The 26,126-nt window shown below is 45.5% G+C and overlaps 2 protein-coding genes across 2 annotated transcripts in view; both read right to left on the minus strand.

The window, feature by feature from the left end:
- The window catches only part of tiam2a (TIAM Rac1 associated GEF 2a), a 93,302-nt gene extending 92,249 nt beyond the window's left edge, over positions 1-1,053 (minus strand). Inside the window, exon 1 of the mRNA XM_056590280.1 lies at positions 663-1,053. The gene's annotated coding sequence lies outside the window, so the exon portion shown is untranslated. The remainder of the gene's footprint in view (positions 1-662) is intronic.
- Positions 522-25,976, minus strand: scaf8 (SR-related CTD-associated factor 8). The gene is made up of 21 exons (XM_056590661.1): positions 25,856-25,976; positions 24,991-25,074; positions 11,723-11,767; positions 10,777-10,938; positions 10,434-10,617; positions 10,186-10,313; positions 9,724-9,900; positions 9,543-9,619; positions 9,310-9,421; positions 9,031-9,159; positions 8,761-8,876; positions 8,043-8,236; positions 7,805-7,905; positions 7,533-7,646; positions 7,053-7,209; positions 6,631-6,764; positions 5,363-5,504; positions 3,478-3,522; positions 3,175-3,390; positions 761-2,931; positions 522-611 (listed from the first exon to the last, which is right to left on the minus strand). The coding sequence occupies exons 1-21, from the start codon at positions 25,883-25,885 to the stop codon at positions 522-524; spliced, it is 4,608 nt and encodes a 1,535-aa protein (XP_056446636.1). The 5' UTR covers positions 25,886-25,976.
- Positions 25,977-26,126: the final 150 nt, after the last annotated feature.

Raw genomic sequence — 26,126 nt, forward strand, 5'->3', positions numbered from 1 at the left:
GCTGCGGGAGACACAACGATCATCGGCTTCCATCTTTTTAAGTGTATTTGTTCCCCCTCCCCCCGGTTCAAAAGCAGCTGTACCAGTATCACTGAATGTAGGCTATTGGTTTGGCTTTGGAAACAGGAAGCATTATAGGGCAGCACACAAAGCACTCATTTAAAACCTTGCAGCAGTGTTTTTAAAAAAGAAGAGCAGGGGGAAAACGGGGGGCAGCCAGTGTGGTTTCAAGTATCGTGGTTGGACTGAATTCAATCCAAAGCCAGGGTTACTTACTTTCTTCCATAGGAAGGCCAAACTGCCGCCGCCCCAATTACAATTAAAACATTTGGGCTGAAAAATGATTAAAATTCATCAATGGTTGATTACTAAAAATGAATGTGGTGGCAATACAACTTAAAAAAGATGGGGAGGGGAGGGGGGGAAGGGAGGAGCATAAAATACAAAATGATCTCCCATTAAAATAGCGTGCCGTCTACTTAAAAACACAGGTATTTGTGAGAGATAGAATATTGTTATTGTTATCGTTTCTCGATACGACAACGGATGTGTGCCGTGCCCCCGCCATGTCCCGTGTGGCGAGGGGGGTTGGGGGTGGGGGGGGTGGTTTGCTGGACATGAGTGCAGAGAAGAAGAGACAACTTTACAAAATGATCTTTTACCTACTGAGTGATGATTATGTCCCCTCAGTGTCTGTGTCAGTGTCTAGCACTGGCTGACTCGCAGCTCCCTCCACCGCATCACTCTGTTCATTGTCTACGTGCTGAGGGGAGGCCAGCGGCCCCTTCTGCTGCTGTGGCGGCGGCGGTGGTGTCGGCGCTTCCTCCTCGGCGTCGTCGTCCTCCGGGTCGCTGGGGGCGTCCTCGGGGCTGGATCGCGGGCCGCCTGGGGAGATGACGAGGTTGGGGGAGTGGGACAGGGAAGGGGACGGCGCCCCCTGGTGCGAGATGTCGGGGGACGCCTCGGGCGTGGGGTCGGCCACGCAGAAGGGGTCCATGGCGAGCCCGTTGGCCCAGCGGGCCTGGGGCGGGGAGGCTCTCCCCGGGGGCGACGCCGGCGGGCTGCCGGGCTCGTCCTGCTCCTCCAGAGAGTCGGGGCTCTGGCCGGGGGAGCCGGGGGCTGGTAGGCAGGCGGCCGGGGAGTGGTACGGCGAGATGGCGAGCGGGGAGGACGCCTCTGGGGGCGAGTCTACCTGAGGGGAGGCCGCTCGCTCCGGGGGCGACTGGACCGCATCCGGAGTAGGGGACCGTAGAGACGGAGGGGTCTGGGGCTGAGGGGTCACAGGCCTAGGGGACGCTGGCGCTGCCTCGGTGGCCGGGCTCAGGGCCTTGGTCTCTGCTGGCGACTGGGCTGGAGGGGGGGACTGGGCTGGGGAGTGGGCTGGGGCGGGGGACTGGGCTTGAGGTGGGGAATGGGCGGGGGCTGGGGAATGGGCTGGGGCTGGGGAATGGGCTGGGGGAGGGGAAGGGGACCGGGCAAGGGGAGGGGACCGGGCCGGGGCGGGGGACTTGGCCTGGCAGAGAGTCTGAGGTGGGCTGGGGCTGTCAGCCCGGGGTGCGGCCAGGGCGCCCCGGTTCAGTGCCGGAGGGGGTGTCTTGGGGGGACTCCCGAGCAGTGAGGGGTTGAGCTGCGGGGGCAGGGGCAGCTTGCCAGGAGTCTGGGGAAGGAGCATGGACTGGAACCTCGTCTGGAGCTGGGGGTTGAGTTTGAGGGGTGCCAGCATCTTGCCCTGGTTCAGGGCCAGGTTGGGGTTGAGGGACGGGGTGGGGAGCAGTGGCGTCGGCAGGGGCAAGAGAGGCGTCCACCCCCCGCGCTCACGCTCCCTCTCTTTGTCCCGGTCCCGCTCGCGCTCCCTGGGGCGCTCGCGGCCCCGGTCTCTGGTGTCTCTCTCTCGGGTGTCTCTGGTGTCTCTCTCCCTGTCCCGGTCCCGCTCCCGATCTCTGTCGCGGCCGTGGCGGTTCCCGTTCACCTCCCTCCTGAAGTCGAAGTCTCTCTCGTCCCGGTCACGCTGCCGGTCCCACGGGCGCCGGCGTTCGTCCAGGTCCTGGTGAAGGTCGCTCTCGAAGGGCGCGGCCGCTGCCGGGGGGGCGACGGCGGCTCCGCGGCTCCAGGGCTGGGCGGCGCCCGCCGACCCGGAGTTCCCGGCGGAGCCGGCGGCCGCCGCCGGTGTACTGGGGCGGCCCTCGAAGCGGCTGGGGAAGTTCTGGCCCGGGCTCGGACGTTCCTCCGGGAAGCCCTTGGGCCCTCCGGGGGCCGGCGGGCCTCCCAGGGCCTGCGGGGGGGGACCCCGCATGCTGTCACGCTCGTCAAAGTCCCCTCTGGTCTGGCCCCAGCGGCTGTCTGGGGTGAAGCCCGCAAGGGCCTGCAGGCGGCCCACCAGGCTGGACCTGGGGCCCGGGGTCCCTGGGGTCTGGAGCAGGGCGGGCCTGGGTCCCCCTGGTCCCTGGCCTCCGCTCCCACCGCCGCCGCCCCCCCCCCCTCCGGCGCCGCTGCCCGGGCCGTCGCGCTGCTCCGGGGGAGGGGTCCTCAGGAGGCCGGTGCTCTGCTTCTCCGGCGGGGGGAAGCGGTAGTCCTGGTCCTTGCCCTCGTCAGCCCCGGACTTCTCCTCGGCCTTGGGCTGGCCGTCGCTGGGCGGGTTGAGGCCCCTGCCGAAGGGGTCCATCTGAGCGAAGGGGGCCCTGGCGCGGGCCTGGGCCTGGGCCTGGAGGGAGGCCTCCAGGAGGCTGCTGGCCTGCTGGTTCAGGCTCTGCTGCAGCAGCAGGGGGAAGCGGGCGGCCGCCCCGGGCTGCAGGAGGTTGGGACGCATGTCCATGGGGAGCAGGCCGGGCATCCGCTGTCCGGACAGGCCCGCGGGGTGCAGGGGGTGGCCCAGGGGGGTGCCCGGGTGCATGCCCAACAAACCCATTCCGCTGCGCACCGCGTTCTGCATGCCTGGGCAACGGAGGAGAACGAAACACGTTGATAAACAAACCTCGGGCCACCAATATTCAGGATTCTGTTCAATATTTAATGTCATCCTCATGAATAATTGCCAGACTTGCTTTCTCCTTATTAAATGGATTATGATTAGCACCTACATTCTTAATATCCTCGGATTACAAAAGACTTTAAATCAGTGCAGCTGGGATATAAATGGCCTTCGGCAATTATAGATGTTGAGCGTTCTTATTCTACCTTGCAGGGCGAGTTCTGCTGCGGACTCCATGGCGTCAGCCGACTGATGTCCTTTGTCGTTGGCACTGTGTTGAGGGACCCCCAGAGGGTTGAAGACGCCCGTACCGGGGAGGCCCGGGGGCATGTAGCTGCCGGAGATGTTGCTGGTGGGGGGGATCATGCCTCCATACAGAGAGTCCTTGACATTATCCTGGCCGGAGGTCATCGACGACTGCACTGTAAAGGCACAAGTAAAGATGGGCTTCACCGGCTGAACAACAACGTGATGCCCGTTTCTATCACGCGATATTCGGGAATACTTACATGTATTTGAGGACATGCCTGGTGTCTGAGCTCCAGTCATGAAGCCTATGGAATTGAAGACAAACCAGCCATATTATTAACGCAATACATTTTTTATGTGTAGCAGGGTATCTGCAGGTTTCAGCAAGTCAAATTTAAGACTTTTTAAGACCTTTTTAATACCACCTTGAATGAAATTTAAGACCTTAAACCCGCGGTGGGGGGGATCCCGCTGTATTACAACCAAAGCATAGCATGTGTGTCACTCAATGGGACTCATTCAAGTTTACTATCTGTCTGTTTATTGAACATAAAGTGATACTCCAGGGCTCCAGACTAACTTTTTCCTTGGGTGCACTGGTGCGCCTAATTTTTTAATTTGGGTGCACCAGCACGTATTTATGGTGCACCCAAGTTGTGAGTTGTTGAGAGGGGGGGGCCACGGGCCCCCGGGCAGCTGCACCGGTTGCACCGTCGATATTTACTCCACTGATTAATAATATTTTCACCATTAAATAAATGCCTTCAGTAAGACCTGGGGGGTATACCACGAACCTCGTTGAACATACCGAGGCTTTCTTGGGAAAACCTGGCTCGACAGAGCCGCAACTCGCAATCATAGTTAAATGGTACCATGACGCTCACTTTAGATTCAATTAGTTGAACCAGGTTTTCCGCTTTAGGTTCAATGCGCGTTCACATAAAAGGGGCGTTTCTCGCGTCATTTGACTCACCCTTATGCAAAATAAATCGCGCAAGAGCGGTGTATTTCATCCAAGGCGAGCAATGTATTATTATGAACTCCTACGAGGAATTCAAAGTTCAAATCACAGCCAAGGGGAACACGGTTGCCCATAATATGGCTAGGGTGGCGTGCTGGCAAAAATAGCCGACCGTGTTAATTCATAAGTGAAAAGATTCTGCATATTGTCTAAAAAATATTATGTATCATCATCCCTTTTACCCCCATATATGTGGGGCCCCATAAATTGCGAGCTCAAGTACCGAATTGCACTTGATCTCCGACCCAATATCGGACGTGCACGTCAAGTTGCTTGCTTTTAGTGGCGTGGTTCAACGTCTCAAACATCAAAACAAAATCAGCCTTGTTGACGCTGCAGATTAGCTCGTTTCGGATGAAAGGCGCTAGTCCGAAGCGAGTTATATACGCCGTTTTGTCCTTTCCAGCAGTAAAGGTGCTCGCGATTTGAGAGTCGGGGAACATCAAACCGAAGAGATCTCCTATCCCCTCATTCGAGTTGTAGGACTGGTGCTTGACCACTGTGTTTAGAATCCACAACACCTCCGCTTTCAGTGTTGGTGTCGAACCAAATGCTACCCTCAGGTCAGTGCTAGCAGCGCGGACCGTCTGCGGCTGTGGCGCCGGGGCAGAGATGCAAAACGTAGAAATGGCTGGGGTCTGTGTGTGGCTCCTGGCAGAGGTTTTATGTTTTTGGCTCCGCATATGGCTGACGACAGCCTTAATCCCCATGGTGCCGAGCTTGAATGTAGGCTACTTTTGCACGGAAGCATCTGGCCAACCTCGGAAACTGACGTTGAACTTGCATTTACCCATTGTTGCAGACTAGCTAGCAAGCGCGCAGACATCCGTTTATATATGCAGCTAGCAAGAAAGTAGCCTCTCGTACATCTCCTTCCCGAAAAGTCCCGCGAGAAAAATAAAAAATTAAATAGCCCTGCCCCGACAAATGTAAGACCTACGAGTTATAAATTTAAGACCAGCATATGACATTTTTGACGAATTTAAGACTTTAAGGCCTTAAATTTTTAAAAATGAATTTAAGACTTTTTAAGACCTCCGCGGACACCCTGTGTAGTCATGTGGAGTCAGTGCAACTCCATAGAAAAAATAAGTTTCTTTGTTTCCAAAGATGACAGTGTTTACCTGGGGGAGGCTGAGAGGCATTGAAGCCCGCTCGGATGAAGGGTGGTGGGGGTCCATAGCCAGGTGGCGGCATCCCCATGGAGACTGGGAAGGATGGAGGCACCATGCCCACTGCATTGGAAACAGCTTGGGGCACTGGCAGCTGCAGAGGTGTGAGACATGAGACTCAGTGGTGAGGCGACAGGAAGCATCCAGTATCAAATCATCACGCCAATGCAGGCTCCAACAGAAACATGACACAAGTGGGAATCAGTGATTCATTTTGGTAAAAATAAGTCAATATTGGTTATGTTATTGTATTTGTTTCAAGATGAACAAACAGGCATTACTACCTTCAAATTAAATGATGCAATCAAATGAATGATTTAAAAGATAGCCTTTTGTCCACATTGAATAAATCAACAGAACAGCAACTAATAATTTTCCTCAATGTAGCGCACACAAGATAAGAAGAAATGGTTTCTTGCTTCTGGACCGTCTGGACCGTCCACTCACTGCCATGGCATTGAGTCAACATTTGCTGTAACACTGCTGTGGGCACGTTGTTTGCGCCATCTGCCTGCAGACTCACGACACGACCACCATGAAACCTCGATATATAATTTTAAATTGCGTCAGGAGGGGATGTGATTGTTCACAGCTCCAGTGTGCAACAAATTACTTTCATTGAACAAGTGTATAGTTTTTCTTATAAAGTCTGCGATTTTCCCCGCACTACAAAATGTTACCATTTCCCCTCCCATCCCATCACACCATGCCCCTCCCACTCTGGGAACAGTGGTTTAAGTACAGCGCATCAATGATTTGAATGAGGAAGTGGAGGATAGCTTATTTGTCTTAAGGTGCATGCCGTGACAGCAAAAAAGGCCTTGTTCATAAACAAATTGGTCGCATGAGCCTTTGAGGACTTTAAGCACCCATTCGCCCTGAGAGCAGGACATTTATTATGACAAACCGTCACTTACAGTGCCACAGTGAACAAACAATCTGTGTGACCGCGCTGCAATCACTCAGCCGACCCATTAGCAGGTCAACAGCAAAGGCCTTTAGGAAGTGGATGGGGCGGGCCCAACAGTAGATTAAACACGCTGAAACAGCGAGGATTAGGCCGAGGAAAACATAGGTCTACCTTCCACATTGTGTTGGGATTGAAGGATATCACATGAGGAAAGTCTGTCTTGCTGATTTTATATCTTATATAATGTGAGGCTAGTGAGATCGACAACTAAAGTGTCAGAAATAAATGGTAAATGGTGTATTTTCCGTACCTGAACAGGCATCATGGTGACCTGTTGGGTGTAGGTCTCGGCGTGGGTTTGGATCGGAGCAGCCACGGGCTCCACACTCACGGCCTGGCTCGGGGGCTCCTTGACAGGCTCCGCGTTCTTGGCCGCCTCCCACTCTGTATTGACAAAACGAGAATCCTGAAGCAGTCATCCTCTTCTGTGGTAGGCTTCGAGAGCCCAGCTGTGTTTATGCATCTCAGACTTCATTCCAACATGAGGGTCGATGAGGGCTTTTTTAAAGATCGGTTCCATTATAAGTGGGCAATAAATCTACCTCAGAACAATTGAACGCCAGCCGGTGGCTGCATGTTTATCAGCGAGAGTGTCGTTACAGCGTCATATCGTACAGCCAGCATTTCAGTTGCTTCAACCAATCCCAGAGCTCGTGCGGAGCGTTCCCTCACCATCGTCGACCGTCTCCTGGTCGATTATGCCGCCCTCTGCGAAGTCGTCCAGGTCGTCCAGCTTCACCTTCTCCCAGGGTATGTAGGTGACCCCCAGGTCCACGTCCCAGAACTGCTTGTACTCCTGCTTCACGCCTTTGTTCAGAGCCCAGGCAATCTGGTCCACAAACACACACAAGGAGTGGATGAGAACAGTGTTTGTATGGACAGCCACAGCATCAAAGTCAACTTCATTGTCAATTGCAAAATAAGCCGAAGACATACAGAGAAATCGAAATGGCGTTTATCTCCGGAATAAGAACAAAAGGATAAAACTAGGTAAAATAAGATAGTATGACCTGCTTGTCTCAAACCTAATCATATCGTTTAAAAGGCACTAGTCCATTCAGGTTTTGGGATGATCCAATTTGTCCAAGGACACAAGATGGGAAATGAGAAAGGGGGAACATTGCATCAGTGAGTGGATTGGCTGGAGGGTACCTTGATGACCTTGGAGCCGATCTTAAAGGAGCCGGTGCTGAGCTTCTGGCGGGCGCGGTAGGCGTCCTGCCGGTGGACCATGCAGATGTAGGCACAGCCTCTGGGGGGGATCATCTGACCAGGGAGAAGGGAGAGTATGTTGTTAACATTTTACATTCATTATTAATTTTAGAATCTCCCAGGCTTAAGGCTGAGATGTTTAACACTGAGGTTAAAGGGTCAGCGACGTAACACCGCTGCAGCTTACGAGAGAGAAGCCGAGCTCGACTTACGTTGATGGACTCGATTTGGCCAAACTCCTCAAACAGGTTGGTCAGGTCTTGCTGAGTGGCCTTCTTGTCCACTTGGCCAACCCACAGAGTCGTGCTGCACACTGTGTATGACGGATGCCAAGAAAATTAGTACATTTTCAGAAGTTAATGTGACAGGCTGTCTGCTTCCATGATGAGGAATTCGTAAAAACTCAATGAGACGGTGGCGTCTGTGCACACAGCTCGCCAAGGCCCCTACCGCTGAGGGTCCTGGAGCGTATCGGGGGAAGGCCCTTCTTCTGCCTCTCTTTTTCCCGCTCGCGGGCGCGTCTCTCGCTGGAGTAGGAGCGAGACGACTTCCTCTTGCGGTCCCTGGAGCGCGACCGCGAGCGCTTGCGGTGCTTCCGTTTCCGAGAGCCGGAGCGTGAGCGAGAGCGCCTCCTCTTTGGAGACCTGGTGACATCAAACGCCTCCAACGTTACATCATGTGGATGAACTTCAGAGCTTAAACACGCACATCAATGGAAATGCAGCAGCTTACAAATGACACAAGATTACAAATGACTTACAGAGGTTTCCTGTGGCAGAGACATTAGCTTATTATTATGTAATCAAATGATTTGAATCCTAATTGGACTGAGGAGGATAAACTGGGAGAACACGTTACGACAAAAAGCATAAACCCACTGCTCTGATTGAATGTAGCACCTAAGGGCCCATTCACACTTCCACGTATGCTGGTGCCATCAAGGGGCATGGAGCTAGGGAGCGGGGAACATGCATGCGTGGAAACCAGACTGACGCGGACCCTCAATTCCAGTATCAATGGTACCACACTAGCTTTACCAGCGCACTTCTGCAGCTGTCCGCAGACGTGCAACGCAGAAGGTACGGCCGCGCCATTGGTGTCCCAGTTAGGGGCAGGCCTCGTTTGAAGATAGTCCAGATGAAAGAGTGCGAACGAGAGAGACTCTGACCTGGAGCGTGACCGGGAGCGCGTCCTGGAGCGAGTGCTCGCAGCCTTCTTCTCTTCCGTCTCAAAGAGCTCCTCCTCCATTCCATCTGGGCCCTCGTCCAGATCCATGTCCATGTCCTGCAATCACCGCGTGATAACACACTTCAACACAATCGCCAGGCCGATAGGACGCCACCAATCAATGGCAGCACGCTGCATGATTGACAGTATACATAGTACAAGACCAACTATTACCGATAAAAACCAATAAGTGATTCAAGGCTTTTGGTACCTGTTGCTGGTTGTCCATGGAGTCGTCTAGTTTCTCTGCCTCGGGGAGCTGTGGCTGGCTAGTGCTCTGGACAGAAGGCACCGGGTTCTCCGGCCCAAAGATGGAGTCCTGCGGCTCCATACTCATGGACTTCCGAGGAGGAGAGACAACGAGAACCGTTATACTGCGAACGAAGCATCGCAACCTGCCCTCATAAAGAAGACTACGCCTAGAGGAGCCAAGTGCGGCACGCACTGTGGGGCACTCTGTGTGAGGGGTGTCGATCGGACCAGGACCCACCTTCTGCTGGTGCTCCATTAGCTGTTTCTGGAACTGCTCCAGGTTCTGCTGCTGCAGCTGCTCGGCCAGCTGATGGAACAGGGAGTTGTTGATGGAGTCCGACACCATGGGCCTGCAAAGAGCCGCCCCCAGAGCGATCAACACGTAGTTAATAGGAGATCCCGTCAGTGACCACATATTAATTCATTGATCAATGGATTTATTATGTGACTGGGACTAGAGCTTGTCCTCACATCTGAGATGAAGTGTCCTTTTTGGAATCTTCACTGCGGTCCGAGTCATTCCCAAAGTCGAACTGGCCCAAAAGTTTCTAAGACGGAAGAGACGACATCAAATGTTACGTTTCATGACGGTACATATTCATGCTGATGATTCCAAACGGCGTTAAATGCCAAACAACATCAGTACGCTTACCTTGTTAAAAGAAGTCACCCTCTGCTCCAGGGGGTTGAGGCTGTTGGCGGTGGCGGCGGCCGTGAGCTGGGCCGTGAGCGCCTGCAGCTGGACCACCAGGCCCGCGTCAAGCGCCTGCAGCAGGGACGGCTGGGGCTTCTGCTGCTGCATCTGCAGACTCTGCACCAGCTGCTGCAGCTGCACGACAACCGCAACCACAATGGTTTCAACCATAGTTCATAATTACTGCATATGTATAACAACTTGGGTGCATAGCAGCAATACCGACGGAAAAAAAGTATATATATATATATATATATATATATATATATATATATATATATATATATATATATATATATATATATATATATAGCAACGACGGAAAGATCTAAACATTCAAGTACAGGGGAAGAAATTACTGTAAGGTAGGCACAGAGTATTCCAGAAGAGGGTGCTGGAGGGTTGTGGTTCCGTTCTAACCTGTTGTCCCTGGGGACTCTGGAGGATCTGGGCGACGGCAGCCACGGTGTCTGTGTTGGAGATCTGAGAGGCCCAGTCCGGCAGACCCTGGACTATGTTGGCGGGGGTGGCCGGGGTGGCTGGGGTACCTGCACACAACCAGAGAGGGAGGGAGTATATCAATATACATGTGACACGCTTGTGTGCATTATGCCGTTGTTACATGCTAAACATTAAACAATCAACACGTAGGTGGGCGGTAAGGAGACCGTTGTCGTGTGCGCGTCCGGACTGACCGGGTGTGGCGTTGTTGGCCGGCGCCGTGCTGCTGGCCATGACCGGGGTGACGCTGGGCGGGGGCAGCCCTGCCGCCATGTCCAAGAGGGGCTGGATGATGTCGCTCTTGAACACGGCATTCTTCTGCCACAGGTTGAGGACTCGCACTATCTTACTCTGGAGACACAAGCAAAGAGACGTGGGCTGGTTAGAAATGCGTTTCAATCAACAATACATCAACCACAAAAACAACACCAGGAAGCTGACTGAAAACAACATGGTGGGGCCATTGTCACACTTGAAACGAAACCTAACAGTGTTATATGCGTCTCACACCTTGTCATCCGAGGGACAGCGGTAAAGGTGCTGGAAGGTGCCGATGATGTTCTTGCTGAAGCGCGGGGCGAACACGTCCTTCTCCATGCCAAACTGGTGCCGCGACTGTCTGACAATGGAGTCGATAACGTACAGCCCGGGCACCTTGTATTCTGGTTTGCACTGTTGATGTGGAACCACAGGGGGAGACGGCATTGGAATATGCTACAGTTGCAATGTAAATATACATTTTTGACTACCAGTACATCTCGGGTTAATAAAAGTTCACAGAAAAGTCACGATTATTTGTTTGTGCGGTTAGATTAAAAACTCTAAAGTAGGGGTGCAAGAAATACCCTCCTAAAAATCATATATCTAATACAAGGTCCAACTCTCAGCGAGTACTGGCGCACTTTTTTTGTGGGTCTCTTTCATTTTGCGCACCAGGTTGTGGAAAAGATAACAGCAGGTGAGGCTGCTTAAACCAGTCAATCAACCAGCACACTTGTTTTAGTTAGGCTAGTGTTTAACGCAGGGCAGTTTGTAATTCCCCAATTGGGTAAACGTTTGCATTCCAGTTCCTAGTTACTAGCTGTGTATGTACTACGAGGTCCAGGTCATGTTTATTCCTGTCAACATGTTTTTCTGTGGTTGGAGGGTTTATTTATCCGTCGTGTGAGGGGTCATGGATGGATGTCATGATCACTGTTGTCTATGTTTTTATGTTTTTCTGTTGTATCTGTGGGGAGAGGGTTTATCTGTTGTATATGTGGGAAGAGAATTTATTTGTTATCTGTGTGTTGCACACTGTTGCTACACAGTGTTGTGCCTTTTTAAATGTATGCTGCACTGAAACCAACTTGACTGTGTGAAAACAATTATCCCCATGGGGACATTAAAGAACCTAACTAACTAACTCATTCCACTTGTAGTCAACATGAGTTGTGTCTTTTGTACTAATGCTTACCTTCTGTACGAACTTCTCCACGCTCTGCACAACATGCTTGTAAAACTGAAAGAGTAGAACACATTGATGTCAGCAAGCAACGCAGCATCAACTCATGGAAGCATTGTAGAAACAGACTTTCTTCATCACAGAGCCGTAGTGAGACTTTCAAAGAATCAACATACAGAGGATAAGGATATTTTACCACAGGTAGTTGTGTAATTTCACCACTTTTTTATATAGCACAGCAGGATACACAAAAAACAACGTCTTACACTAATCTATGAATTGCCTTAATTTGTATGGATTCTAGATACATATTCCTGTCATGTTTCCAACCACATAATTTCATCAGCTCTTAATTAATACCCAACTGGGCATACTTCTGATAGAGAGGAGTTTTGGTGTCATTAACCGATTCAACTTGGCTTGGCAATGCATTGCTCGGCAGTTTGGAAGAATACATATTAAATCTTAATGAGTGTTTCATTGGATGTAAAATGGGATATTATAGCCAACACGATGTGAAAAAGTAATGAAAAATGATATTACTATCTGCTGTACTCTGCATATTTGCATATTATTCAATTGAACCAAACTACTATGGTTTCTTTAAACAGGCTATACCTACGAGTTCTGGAGGAGTGCTTAATTGAAACAGTGTTATTTGACCATGAGTGGTGACCATTCACATTCCAAAGGCTATCGGCCACTTAAGAAATACGTGCTTGGTAATAACAGCAATCATTTTGATGGGTTGAACTAGACATCTCCTCCCCACATGCGTGCTAACAGGCCCAGTCTATAAAGACACCACATCATAATGCTAGACCATTCAGCCGCCAGTAGATGGGGTAAAAGGACAGGCTGAAAACAAATCAGTACAGTAATTGTATCAATGAGACAAATAATCATAACAATAAGAGGGTCCATTTAACATTCAGTGGAGAAGGAGAACATCAACAACTTGTGCACAGTGGGTTGGAACGTAACACGCGTATGCTAAGGCAACAAAATGCGGAAAGGCTTGCTTTTTTATAGACTCAGGCGAAGTCTATGGGCCCTTAGACACAGAATACCAAAGAGGCCCATTGCACAGACAAAAATAAAAGTAGCTTGTACTTGTACTCGAGAAGACTCCCTTTATCTATTCAGTAATCACAAACACACACTACCATGAGCATCGGCTATGTTGTGTCGGAGTAGTGAAGCAAATGGAAAATCAACTAAGTAGATGTATATAAGTATATGTAAAAACTGACAATTCTATACTAGATTTTGGCCAAAATAACAAGTTGTCCATCCTTCTGCATTCAATTGAAGACATCACATAGAAGAACTTAACATAAAACCAGCATCAAGCTCCACAGTTAAGAGTACATTAAGTCTTGCCCTGCATTATGTTTTAAACATTATTTTTGCTAGACAAATAAGAGTACCATAATAACGCATGTTTAAATTGTGCACACATTATTTTGGAGAAAAACATGACCCGACACCCAGTTACACAATTTAGTAACCTGAAGGGTTACCAGTCAGCCTTTCTAAGTACTACTAGAGAATGGCTTCCCACAGTATTTCCGAGCAGTTCTCATCATATACTTCCTTATTCATTAATTGCTGACATGCATAAGTTGTGTATCTGGATTAAAAGTTACTCCATTTATGAAACGAAAGTAATGCACACATGAAGTTATCCAATATCTAAAATAAAAACTGCTGTATAAAAAAGAACATGTACTACTGTATATAACATGTACAGCTGGACCTATCCATCCCAGAGCATTTCTCAATGTACGGTAACTACAGCCACACCGGCACCCAGGTTTGTCAGGGGTCGTGACCTCTCATGTTGAACCAGAGGACCTGGTTTTACCCACAACTGTAGAAAGCTGAAGTGAAAGCAGAACCCACTGGGTTATGTTACAAGTAACACCCTATTCAAAATCCCCTGGAAGTTTCTATTTATACAGGAATCAATACATCTTTCGGAGAATGGCAAGCCATTTGGTCTCAAGTACAGAGAGATCATATGCAAGGGATAATGGATAGAACGCCGGTCATATGGGGAAAATCAGCCCAGACGGAGAACAGGAAACCGACGCGAAGCGGAGGTGTCTTGCTTCAGACTGAAGGGGCTTATTTTCGATAATGACCGGCGACGTTCTATACATTATTCCGCTTATTACACAGACTTGTCAAAACGAAAAAAAATAAACTCAGATGGTGTGTCTTTTTACAATCAATTTGTTACCAGCATTCATAGTGTTGATCAGCAGAGAAATAGTCCGCCAAAGACGTTGGCGTCGCTTAGCAACCGAATACGTTGGGGTTGATAAGTTACCGGACTATTTGCGGAGTGATACCGAAGATGTCAATAGAGGCAAAAAATTCACTTTCCTTGACAGCGGCCATTATATGCTTAGCAACGGTGAATTATCAAAAAATAATTCACCGCCGGAAGTTGTGAAGGCCCATGCAAGTTAACAGAGCGTTCCACAGCATTGAGAAGAGCTGTGTAATAATAACATAAAAATCCATGCCATGTTGTTTATTTTAAATTATTGGATGCAAGCATATAAATAAGCACAATTATCTACTACAAGTACTAAAGGATTGAGAACTTAACGTTGAACATTATCAGCTCAGCAAAACTTAAGTAAAAACAATTCCACTACAGCCAAGCTAGTGTCAGTGGAGGATCAACCTAAGGCCAGTTTAAATGAAACCCATCATCGTTGTTTAGGATCATAGCTTAGAAGTATTCCAACTGATTTCTTTCAGAATTTTGTTCAACTCCCCGCTGAGTGTACACGTGTTTTGAAATTGGGTTGGCGGTTGGCGAGCCACGATGACACCCATTCTATTCCAAACTAGTGTTTCACAGCTACCCTAGCTTTATCTTTGCCTTGTCTAACACAAGTAAGTGCAAACCAATTGCCTTGCTAGATCATTGCTCTAATATTGCCCAAAATTGAAAAATAATTAAGTTTAGATTCTGTTTTTACACCCCGCTGGTGAGTGCCTTTTTAAGCAGTTTTGTCCTTCTCAGTTGACACCAACCCTCAAAACATTTCAATAAGTGGCAGGGATAAGAGTAGGAGGGGTTGTTATTTAAATGGCTGGAGTGATTTCTGTACCTATTCCTTCTCAAGCTTTCCCTGGTTGGTACAAGTATGGCGGAATGGTTCCACCAAATGCTCCGCTTTCATAAAACTCATTGTGTCGAGTCAGCCTATGGGAAATTATAGAATTGATGAATTCATTAATATAGCGTTCAGTTGGTAGACTAGCATACAGCCACTATCTTCCCTCAGAACTCTTACTGTGTTCCTCATGGTCTCCAAGTACATTTGCAGTGGTCTGTAAACACAGAACCAAACTACGTAGCCAGTGCAGTTTGTCTGCGCTTGGGCCTGTATAAAACAAATGCTGCTATGGGAGCTGCTCAACAATAGTTTGGAATAGAATGAATGTCAAAGGCGCACCACCGTCCCAATTTCGGAATTCACAAGAGAGGCTAACATTTTCAAAATCATGGCTGATTTGCAAACTGGCAAAATACTTCAACAGATCTTTACATAATAATTTGCGAGACCGTGGTTCCTACGATTCATTTCATCTCTGAAGATTGAGTTCCTGCATAGTCATAACCAACAGTGTGATTACCAAAAAGGATGTGGTGGTTGTTTGAGGGTACCCTAAGCCTCACATTTTAGATTTAACTCTACTTGAAAATGATTTACTTTTATTTATTTAGTCCAAGTTTCGAAAATATTCTTGTCTTTTCAATTATTTTATGTTTTGTTGTAATAGCGAAGACACATATTATTTGTCAGCATTAATTGATACCACAAATGTGTCACAAATCATAAGTCAAAACATGGTGTTGGAAAAGTTAAGACTGCATGAGATAGTTTGTTTGTTATGCTTTTTCTATGCATCTGATAAGAGATTGGAACGTTCAAGGTAGAGCAAAGTTATGTACATGCAAAACACAACAAAAACAAACAAGCATACAAATGAATAAACTTAGCATTGTTGCTTCAAGGAAAGACGCTGCATCCCTATGCACATTAAAGTCCCTAGTAGGCAGCAGTTAAAATCTATACTACTGAAGGGGTTCGAAAACCCCAAAAAAGACAGTTATGATCTTAGGGTATTACTGTAACAAGTCACTCTGGAAAATTATCACTAAATAGGGTAGTAATTCCACTCTACTCCAGAGCATTTAGACAACTTAATTGAAGAAAAACGACCTGATCCTTTACTTTTGCCCTCCACAACCACTTGGCAACAGATAACGTATACACCAGGGGCCGGTTGCACCAACTGGGCGTAAGCCTGGTCGTAACTACGCCTGGTCGTAACTTGGCGTTCTAAGTCCAACCTAACCGTTACGCCGGTTGCACCAACTGGGCTTAGCGTTCTTAGCGGCTATTCAACCTCCTTAACAAGTGGGCCGAAAAGGAAAACCACTGGGGGTTCATGGGCCACACAGAGTAAAACTACAAATAAATCGTACTTAAAGTAGTGTTAACTTAATATATATAGTACTACTACATGGAAAAAACTTGTCAGACGCATTCCTTCCTTCTTCATTTTTAATCGTATCATTATAAAAGATTTTGTTCTCACATATTTTGGACACGTATTTAGAATTAAACAATGTTGTTTGAATCATAACAAAACAGAACTACTGTACATACGAGACATTTTGAGCCAGCGAGTCAGTGACAAAGATTGCACTGCCTTGTTTGGCTCATCCTGAGACACTCATGCAGCTTCACATAGGTCATGGCGCAACGTGCCCTTGTTCTGATGGCATTCATATGAGAAAAGCTAGACTCACACGTATCGCTTGAGCCAATCACTGTCAGAATAAGTGATGCCAGTTCCTGATTGTGGGGTACTGATACTGGCTAGTATCACCGGCTACACACAGAAACCTGATTTGCATGCAACTATGTTTCTCCTTTATTTTATTTACTTTTTGCATGCAACCTCTTGCGGGCCAGAAAAAAATTAAGAGGGGCCGCATTTGGCCCACGGGCCGCTAGTTGAAAAGGCCTGGTATACACAATGTCTTCAATCCAATATCCGTTTCTGCCAAGACTACTCTGTTAGGCTTGACATTTTCCCACTTGCTCACACACACAAACTTTAAATTACTAAAATAACATTAGCATGGCCTGAAAGCTGTTGATTACTGATATATTGCTATATTCATTTTTGGGTCATGAGGGGGTCCATGGGGTTCCTAAGGCTAGTCCAGTTGAGAATCACCGTACTCAAGAACAAGAACGTACATCTGTTTAAGCCCCTCCAACCATCCTCTCTGCTGTAGAGAGTGGGGTGCAAGTAAATTCAACACTTATACTACCCTTATAAACGGTATACATTTAATAAATTATATAATTCAGTAAGGTTTGCAGAATAATGACAAAAGTCCCCATCCATCAATGATTGAAGGTGCAGTGTGTAAAAAGTAGTGCCATCTAGACTAGAGAAACCAACTCTGCAGAAATTGAATAAACATAAACATACTCATTAATATCAAATATATAAGTATGTTTCAATGGGTGTATAATCCGATGAAAAGTAGAATCATTGGATTTTCAAAACCTTAGAATGAGCCCTTATACCTACATAGGGAGTAAAACCCATGTCTCAGTTTGAATTCAAATACTATGAGGTTTAAAACATGCATTTTGGGCTAAAACTTCTGGAAAGGAGCATAATTCTCCTGGATATGTCACACAGCAAAAAAGTGATAACTCGTTATGTATGACCCGAGAAGCTTGTCCCTCCATTGGATATAGCCACCCACATCAACCGCTGCCCAGAAAGAGCTCCACATATACACTAACACCGTGCACACAGCACACCACCTGCGCTCACAGCAGAAGAGCCTGGTTGACAGAAACTGACTAAACAAACAGATTTTAATTATTATTTTTCTATATTTAAGTCTTATTAAAGTAACATTGAAAGATTGGCATAGACTACTATGTAAACAATGTTTAAAAACAACTATTTGGGGTTTTCTTTTGGACCCTACACAAGTAGGTTCTTGTGTAGGGTCATCATAACCTGTATTTTATCTAAAATTCTGCTTTCTCCCTCTTTGTGGGGTGTGCTAAATGTGGATAGGAATCCAATTATGATTGCAGTTTTCGGGGAAAAAGGGATGCAAAATATTAAGCAGACCTGTTTGGACTTATGAACGATTTTCTTGGTTGGGTTGCAACAGATTATTAGGTGCTATTGACCCCATTCTCACATCTATCAATTTAACAAACATACAATACAGTGACCCACAGGCTACATGGCTAGGATAGTAGCAAATGTCCAAAACTATGTTTTGTGTTCTCCACGCCAAGAGTGGGTCTTTAAAATGAGGACATGCCTGTTGTCATGCTGTATATAGTAATCCCTACAGAGATATCAGAGCTCTGTATGCTGAAGAAGTGTTAAGTGTATGCTCTGATTAAAATAACTAATTTGCCATTATATGAAGGCTGCGTAACCTACTTCCAATTTGCAACACCCCCCCAACACACACACAGGAGAAAAAAAAAGAAAAAGCATAATTATTTCGCAATCGACGCCCATTTAGGAGCATAAGTCTGAATTGTCCAATTAGCAGGAACACAATCAGAGTTAATGGCCACTAATGCTGTACCGCCATACCTGCAACCAACCACAATTACACATCAATTAAGTGGTCGTTAAAAAGCTTTCTGTCATTCTTACTGCATTTAAGGAAATGTCCTGGCTTTCAATCAGTGTAAATGTCTTGTTAACCGACAGGGGATTTATGTACAAGTACAACCATCTCCACGATTTTCCAAGTCATGTTACATGTAGTGTAGGCAGTTACACCACAAACAACTTTCTTCCTCATTCTCATAATTAAGACTTTCAAAGATGAAAAAGTAGTTGGATGCCAGTCGACTTACAGAATTGATAGAACTTAGTATATATCTTTTCGGATAACATAGCTGCCTCTGCAATATGAACATCAGCATTAGTGACTGAATTACACCATGGGGAAAAATGTAAACAAGCAAGTTTAGCCAACACTGGGGTTAATTTGTTAAAGTCCAGTGTGCCCGCAATAGTTTGTATCAGAGTGCCGTTACAACAGTGAACAGTTAAGGTTAAGGCACGGACTAGCTTATATTAGACTTGACGTGCCGGACCTCCATAAGTCAGGCCTGCTCAGAGGTGGGAGGTCCGCTTGAATCCTAGCTTAGTGCTACACCAGCGCTTCATGGACGTAGCTTCACAGCCATTGATATCAGTTTCAAATTCAATCCACACTCAAGTATTTGGGGGAGGTTAAACGGCTTCCCCAAAGTCCTCTAAATACCAGTGGGAGAATGGAGGAAAGACACAATAGAAGAATCCTACGTGTAAAATGGATCATTAAGGACAGCGCTACACTGCTAAATAAATGGTTGCCAGTAAAGTGCCTGTGTTTTATTGTTCTGATTTATAAAAAGCTTAATAAGTAGGAATAAAAAAATAAAAAAAGCCATCCATTCTCTAGAACATATGCAGAACATGTATTGACAATTCTGAGATGCCACCAGCTAAACTTAAATAGATAATAATATGTAAGTTATTGTCTGATCATGAGCTGATCAAGGCATCCCTTGAATAATTCCTATGCAAGTCCCCATAAAGTGTAACCTAAATGGGACCATCTACTCAACTAAAGAAAACAATACAACAGGAAAATTCAAATAACACGAAATGTACCTTCTACATGTGTGCTGCACCTCATCATAAAAAGAAAAGGTCTTCCTATTACGTTAACACTTGATTGTGAGAACTGTGTGGCAATGGATTGAAATAAGCTGTGTTTTAACCTCAAGTGCCCAGAAATTGTTGTCACAGTTACTACTTGGGTAGATTTCACACTGCATTGACATATATGATCTCCATCTGTTATACATGGATATATAATTAAACTTGATAGTAGTGTGCACTACAAGCCAATGTTAACTTGCTCTGCTTTACGTGAATATAGGTTGCTTTAATAACATCACTGTGTGCAGTTGTAACTAAACAGACTTGGAGAAGAACTTTCTCCAAAGCTTTCTAGATCCTCGGGAAATTTCCTGCAGTGGAACCGCTGCTGTTGTGACACTTGATTGTGATGCAATGCCAAATGTCTTTGATATAATTGCCCCTTAATATCTTTTGTCATCTCTAATCGGCAAACAAATAGACCAGATCCATTACATCATTCCTGCATAGTAAACACAGTGAAAACACAACTCACAACCAAGTCTAATGGCGCTTTCCCAGTGTCTCATGAAGTGTACCACACCATACTACCGATGCTGGTTCTTAGCTTGCTACTGAAGTACCAAGAGTAACAATGATGCTGCACTGGGGAAGCTCGCAAGAGGATGACTCTTTAGTAATGCTTTACGAAGTGCACAACTGTCCCATTCAATATAATTATTCAATGTCAATAATTATTTTAGAGGCCACTCCGTAACACAGATGAAGCTGTTAACACTAATCATGGGTCCGCTACTTCAACGTACCAGGGCAAATGAAACACCTGCCCACCTACACAGTGTGACGATTGGGGGCTGCACCCATTTCTCCGCTGTGACAGCTGTCAAAAGGGTACATGGCCAATGTGTGTTCTTCACTAATTAAGTCTACAACCCATGAAAGAAGCCGACCCATAGTTAGTAACTTAGTGTTATGAGCTACACCTTCGTTTGTCAGATAATGAAACATCTTTGAAAAAGGTCTATCGTCCAAATGTTAAATCTGCATAAAGCAGACAAGGAAAACGTTTCGTCACCCCAACGTCTGCTTGCTCTTCTGGTTACACTGACAAAGAATGTACCCTTTTAAAAAACCTAAGTGTGGAGTGTGTGTGGATGATGATGCTGGTTTAGGCAGCCTCACCTGGCCTGAGTCAGACTGATTGGACTCTGGGGCTGGGTGAGGCTGCACACCTGTTGCACATTGAGCAATCAATGTGTACAGGATAAGCCAGCCATCACCACACTCACTCAGAAAGAGATCTCCTGCATGGGAAGCAGGAGCACCGGCTCATGTAGCATTGTCTGCAATCCTTTCAATAAACCGTCTTTGGACACCACCGATGCCCTATGTCCTTGTCTGGAGGAGCCCAGTAAAAGTCACATCGACATTGTTACACCATGCAATACGTTTTCCTACAAATCTGTCAAATTAGCAATTTCAGGAATGGTTAACGTTTAAATATTGGCATTTGATTATCTGTGTAGTCGGGGGAAGAAATTCCAGAATCTGATAATTTAAACAGGCAGTGAGAGAATACATCGGCCTCATGTAGTCTCAAAAATATCATTAAAAGTACTCAATGTAATGATTGAGAATTTTTTCCGTGTCTAACTATTTATAAATATAAATGTTCTATTGTAGCCAACTTGCTTAAAATCCTGTGTCCATTCAACGCAACAGAAGTGAAGCAGATTTGAGAGCTATCGTTTGAGTTAATAGCAGTCCTCAATCAGCTATTAGTGACTGGAATGCACCGAGATTATGATTTGAGTTGACTGTGCTATCTCTGCATGAGGCAATTTCGATTTTAGAAACTGAGCATTCAGGGCATGTATTCACTGATGGTTTGGGAATGTATACCTTTTTTACACTATTTTCTGCTGTCTCTCTTTAAAGCTCTGGATCGTACCTGCATCGAGTTTAGCGGGGGGACACCAGATAATATATGTGTGGATCAAAGACTCAACAGCCCAAAAGAAGCGATCAGGAATTATGTGTCCCAGCCAACAAGACCCAAAATCTGTCCACACAACCAAGTGTTTTGAAAGAGAAAATGACAAAGGGTACAAGCTTACAGTGGGCCGAATTACCCACTTATTCATTCTCATAACAGACAATGTAAGCCAGCGATTGAATACTAGTGTGTACATCTGACCACATCAACCCAAACTAAAATGGAACAGACTTAAACACTCCTTGTTCAAGCATAATATCTAAGGAAGCAGATCTAACAAGGTAACTCTTATTATAGTGTTCCTGTCTGATCAACCCCAATCAAAGGTTGACTAGGAATCTATTTTGCCTTCAACCAAACAAAACTATTAACAAGCCTTCAGGAAAATCAGCAAGCTAGGGTTATCTGCATTCTACACACCCTAGGATTAACCCACGTACCACAAAAGTCAATCCATAATTGGCAGAGAGAACTATGATTCGGTGAATCAGTATATTAGCCTGAGACACATACACAACTTAATAAAAGAACCAATGTAATCAAGTTCTTAGAAATCTAACAATTAACAAGCCATTGAACGCCAATAAACGACCAGCATAATGTCATCAACAAGACAAGCCATTTGTCTGTGTGTGTGGCTGAAACACAAAGTTAAATTTGCTTGTTTGGTTTGCTTCCATCTTCTTTGTGAAACAACCCATACTCCTACCTAAGCTGGTTAGGGACTCTTATCTCTTTGTAACTCTCTCCACCCCATCCTCCTGCTTCACTTTCAGTGCTTTTGGGGAGCTGGGAGAGCTGCTGAGGGAAGGGGAAACAGGTATTATACACAAGCAACAGAAGGCACAGCAATAATCAAAGATCAGTGCATGTCCTTCAAAAACAACTGCTATGAGAGAAAAAGGTATTAGCGAAGGCAACAGTTATGCACAAGTTAATTGATCCCTAGAGCTGGTATGCCGAGCCTGGTACAAGGAGTTTCGATTTGAAAACATATTCCCACGTAAATTTATGAATCAGTGGAATAACTCAAGTAGATCAGATAATGTGTAGGGCTTTTTACACTTCCACAATTGGATATAATAAAGAGTGGAGGAAACACAGGTCTGATAGACACTGTTAAAGAAAAAATATACAACGGTTAATTTAATCATTTTAAACTAACAAGAATCATTCCAGTCACTCAGTCGGGTAGCAAATTTGGACTGTCGTTTTACCGTTTTTTCAGACAAGGAAATGCAAAAGGTCTTTGGTCCCTCCTGCCCCCTACCCCCCAAAGGTCACCCCACTGAATAGTGTTAAGCTTACTGTTAACAGGGAATCTGGGCTATGGCAACGTCAAAGATGTTCTCCTTCTTGCTGCTAACTTAAATAAATAGCTCAGCCCCACGATACATGGACGGCTATGACATAACGCCAAAACAGTCATCACCTCACTTTAGACATAAAATTATGGTTTTAAAGACACTATTTCACAATTTGGTGTCATTTTTTCTTTTCCCAACATGCCGACCGGATACCAAGCAAGCATAAAGAATACTCTCAGCCTATAGAAAACCAGTTGGCAAACATCTACATATTGTCAAGACACCATACATTCCTTGCCTTCTCATTTGTGTCGTTTTGCAAGTTGTTCATGGAGGCTTAGAAAATGTGCTAAATACTCTTAATGCCTTTCGAGTACTTCAATCCCCATCAGCAACCGGAGACGTCTAGCCCTTGTGCTATTCCTAATTCAAGTAATTAGCATCCTCTAGGCTAAATGGTTCAACTAGTCATGACTTGCAGTGGTTTTCCCGTAAATCAGTGGTTTTCCCTTAAATCTTTCTAAAGATAAAATACAAAATATTATAATTATGGGACAGGATAGGCTAGGCTACGAATGCAGAGCTCATTGCCACTGCACGGATCCCATTAGCGGTAGCATGATGCAGGATACTGTTCCGGTTCAACTTTTTAGCTCAATTAGTTTTACAAAGCCATGCTACTCTAGAATACCTGAGTACAAAACAGACAAATCTCGACAGTGCCATGCAAATCAATCTCTCTTCTCATGCCTTTCAGTGTTTACATTATAGCTGGTAGTTTCGGTACAACTTGGTTTACGTCCCGTTGACGCGACAGTGAAGTTGACTTATGCATTACTAGTTAGGATATTACTTTTGTATTGGTGGTGTAGCCAAATTTAATAAACTGCTAGTTTAAAACTAACAAGGGGTAAAAATGACTTAACACACAAACTTAGTAACAAATAAGGCATAGCTGTTGGAACCTGCTCCTGTGGCCTATCAGGGTTAGCTGAATAATTAGCAAGCTCCCTGCCAATGTGTCCATGTCAAATTACCACAGGGAAATGAGAGACTCCTGATGGTTATGTACAGCCAATCACAACCATCCATATATCCCTACTACCTTTTATTTAAAGCAGATTTTTAGTTTAGGCTTTTCAAGATAGCCATGCAGAGCTGTTTTCACACCAGTTAATTATATATTTAATTTGCCAAGTAGGAAGCTAAGCAATTAAAACTTTAAACCATATACTTCCACTAAAGAGGAAGTGTTATTGACATGGCTGAGAAAAAACAAACCCCATGTCCATGTTGCACAGGACAATTAAGAAAAATTACGATTGAATACATGCAATCTTTATGCATTTCAAGCTCAGAACTGCTATCCATCTATAGCTACTCTATATTAGATGTTCTTTAAAATAATGCCTGACATTTTCCAGCTCATTCAAATAAATACTTCTGTTGCATGGCTGGGAATGCCAGCATCCCCAGGCAGTAGTCTCAGTGCTACACTGTGCAACTGGTGTTATACAGTCACAAACAACACAACAGTTGTCAGTCTAGTTGCTGTAAGCATTGAGTTATCGAACCGTTACATGTCAAAATGTTTTTGCTCCAGGTCTTTACCAAATGTGAGGTAAAACGCAATAGGTTAGGCAGATTATCAGATCTCTCTTGTAGAAAAACTAAAAAAACACCAAAAGCTGGGAATTGTGCTAGCCATATTTATGCTACGTTTGTTCTTTTACCTTTACATTTTCTATATGTATGACTATATTAGTCTTGGACTGATTCAAATAGATATGAATGGCGGACCAATATCTAATAAAGATGAGTATCTATATACTGACGCAAGTCATGTTTGGTCAGTGGCTTTGACTCCCCTGTATTTCCCATCTGGGATCAATCAAGTACCATACTATCTCATCTTAATGTCAGAACTAGGGAATTGGAAAAGTCTGGAACTTTTAGTGCCCATAGGTTAAAAAAGGTACTGGTTTGTCTGCGATTATGAAAACGCATCGATTATCCAAACTTCAGAGCGGTTGGTTGAGGTGTCATTTTAATGTTGGATTGTAGCGCACCTTCACAAGTTACCATTCTATAAGTCTTCGTGAAAATACCAAGAAACATATTCCTGGAAAGGTGTTATTGATTTTTGTGATTTTTTATTAAACCCCTACCATCCAGGGCTTTATCTTCTCATCTTTACCCTGCCTCAATCATCACAGCTACATACTTACTTTTATAGCTTTGATTCCAGACTTGGTGATATTGGTCATCTTTGCCTTGGAGATCGGAGGCTTGTACTCATTGAGCGAGTACAGCTAGAAGAAAAATGACAACAAACCACCTTAGCCAAACGTCACATATCATATTTACGAGATGGATACGGTTCAGGACCTATTTATATTAAAGCAGCCCAGTACAGCGTCCAACGTTTTTACGTTTATGAAAAAGGTGCAATGCAACCCAAATCTGCCGTTGTGGAAACATTGTCTAACTTCATGATGTATCAACTATTGAACCGCTATTTAGGACACTTGTAAACAATGGCCTTGCGTATTAACGCCACTTGGCTCGTTTGAACTGCAGACAAAACAGGGGGTTGGGAAAGGCTTGGCGAGCACGTACTGCACACTAGCTATAACTTATTATACAAACATATAGGTTGTTTCATCAATCATACCACTCAATTGTGGATATACCGTGACATTTCTTAGTAATAACATAATACTAGGGCTAGTAGCTAACCAGCAGAGTTGACGCTAGCTAGTGAATGGTATCACGTTAGCTCACTAGCATAGCGTCAACTTGCTAACTTATAGCAGGTTAGCTACGGACTGTGCAGAAATATTTGCATACTGAGCAATACTTTGCTTCTGCTTTAACAGTTGACCACACGGTTCCATATAGCTGCTAGGGTCGTGTTGACCGACACCTCTCGTTAGATCTGCCGTGGTTTAACAACATTGCTGACAGAGAGTGCGGCCTTGTGCGAGACTGCCCTTCTACCATGTATGCTAGTTAGGCTATCGCTAGCTAAATTACTCGGTTCGACATTTTATCATCACTTTGTGCGGAAAATGTGGCGTGTTTGAAACAAACCTCATTGTTAAAAGACTTCACAGCCTCCATGGCGATTAAAATCAGCTCGCGTTCTGGATATAAAAAATTATTGTATTCTCTTCCCCAACCGGTTTGAATGTTGCATGCTCAAGGCTTGTTGGGAGATGGAGGAGACTGCCAATATGGCGCACAACCACAATGCGAAATATACGACGAGTCAGGGGCACCAGCGCCCCCGATCGCCAATATAAAGAATTGCTTATTTATATCCAACTTATTTTAAAACAAACAAAAGTGCTCTCTTGTGGAA

Source organism: Gadus chalcogrammus, chromosome 5, assembly GCF_026213295.1.
Source record: "Gadus chalcogrammus isolate NIFS_2021 chromosome 5, NIFS_Gcha_1.0, whole genome shotgun sequence".
NCBI classification, from domain to species: domain Eukaryota; kingdom Metazoa; phylum Chordata; class Actinopteri; order Gadiformes; family Gadidae; genus Gadus; species Gadus chalcogrammus.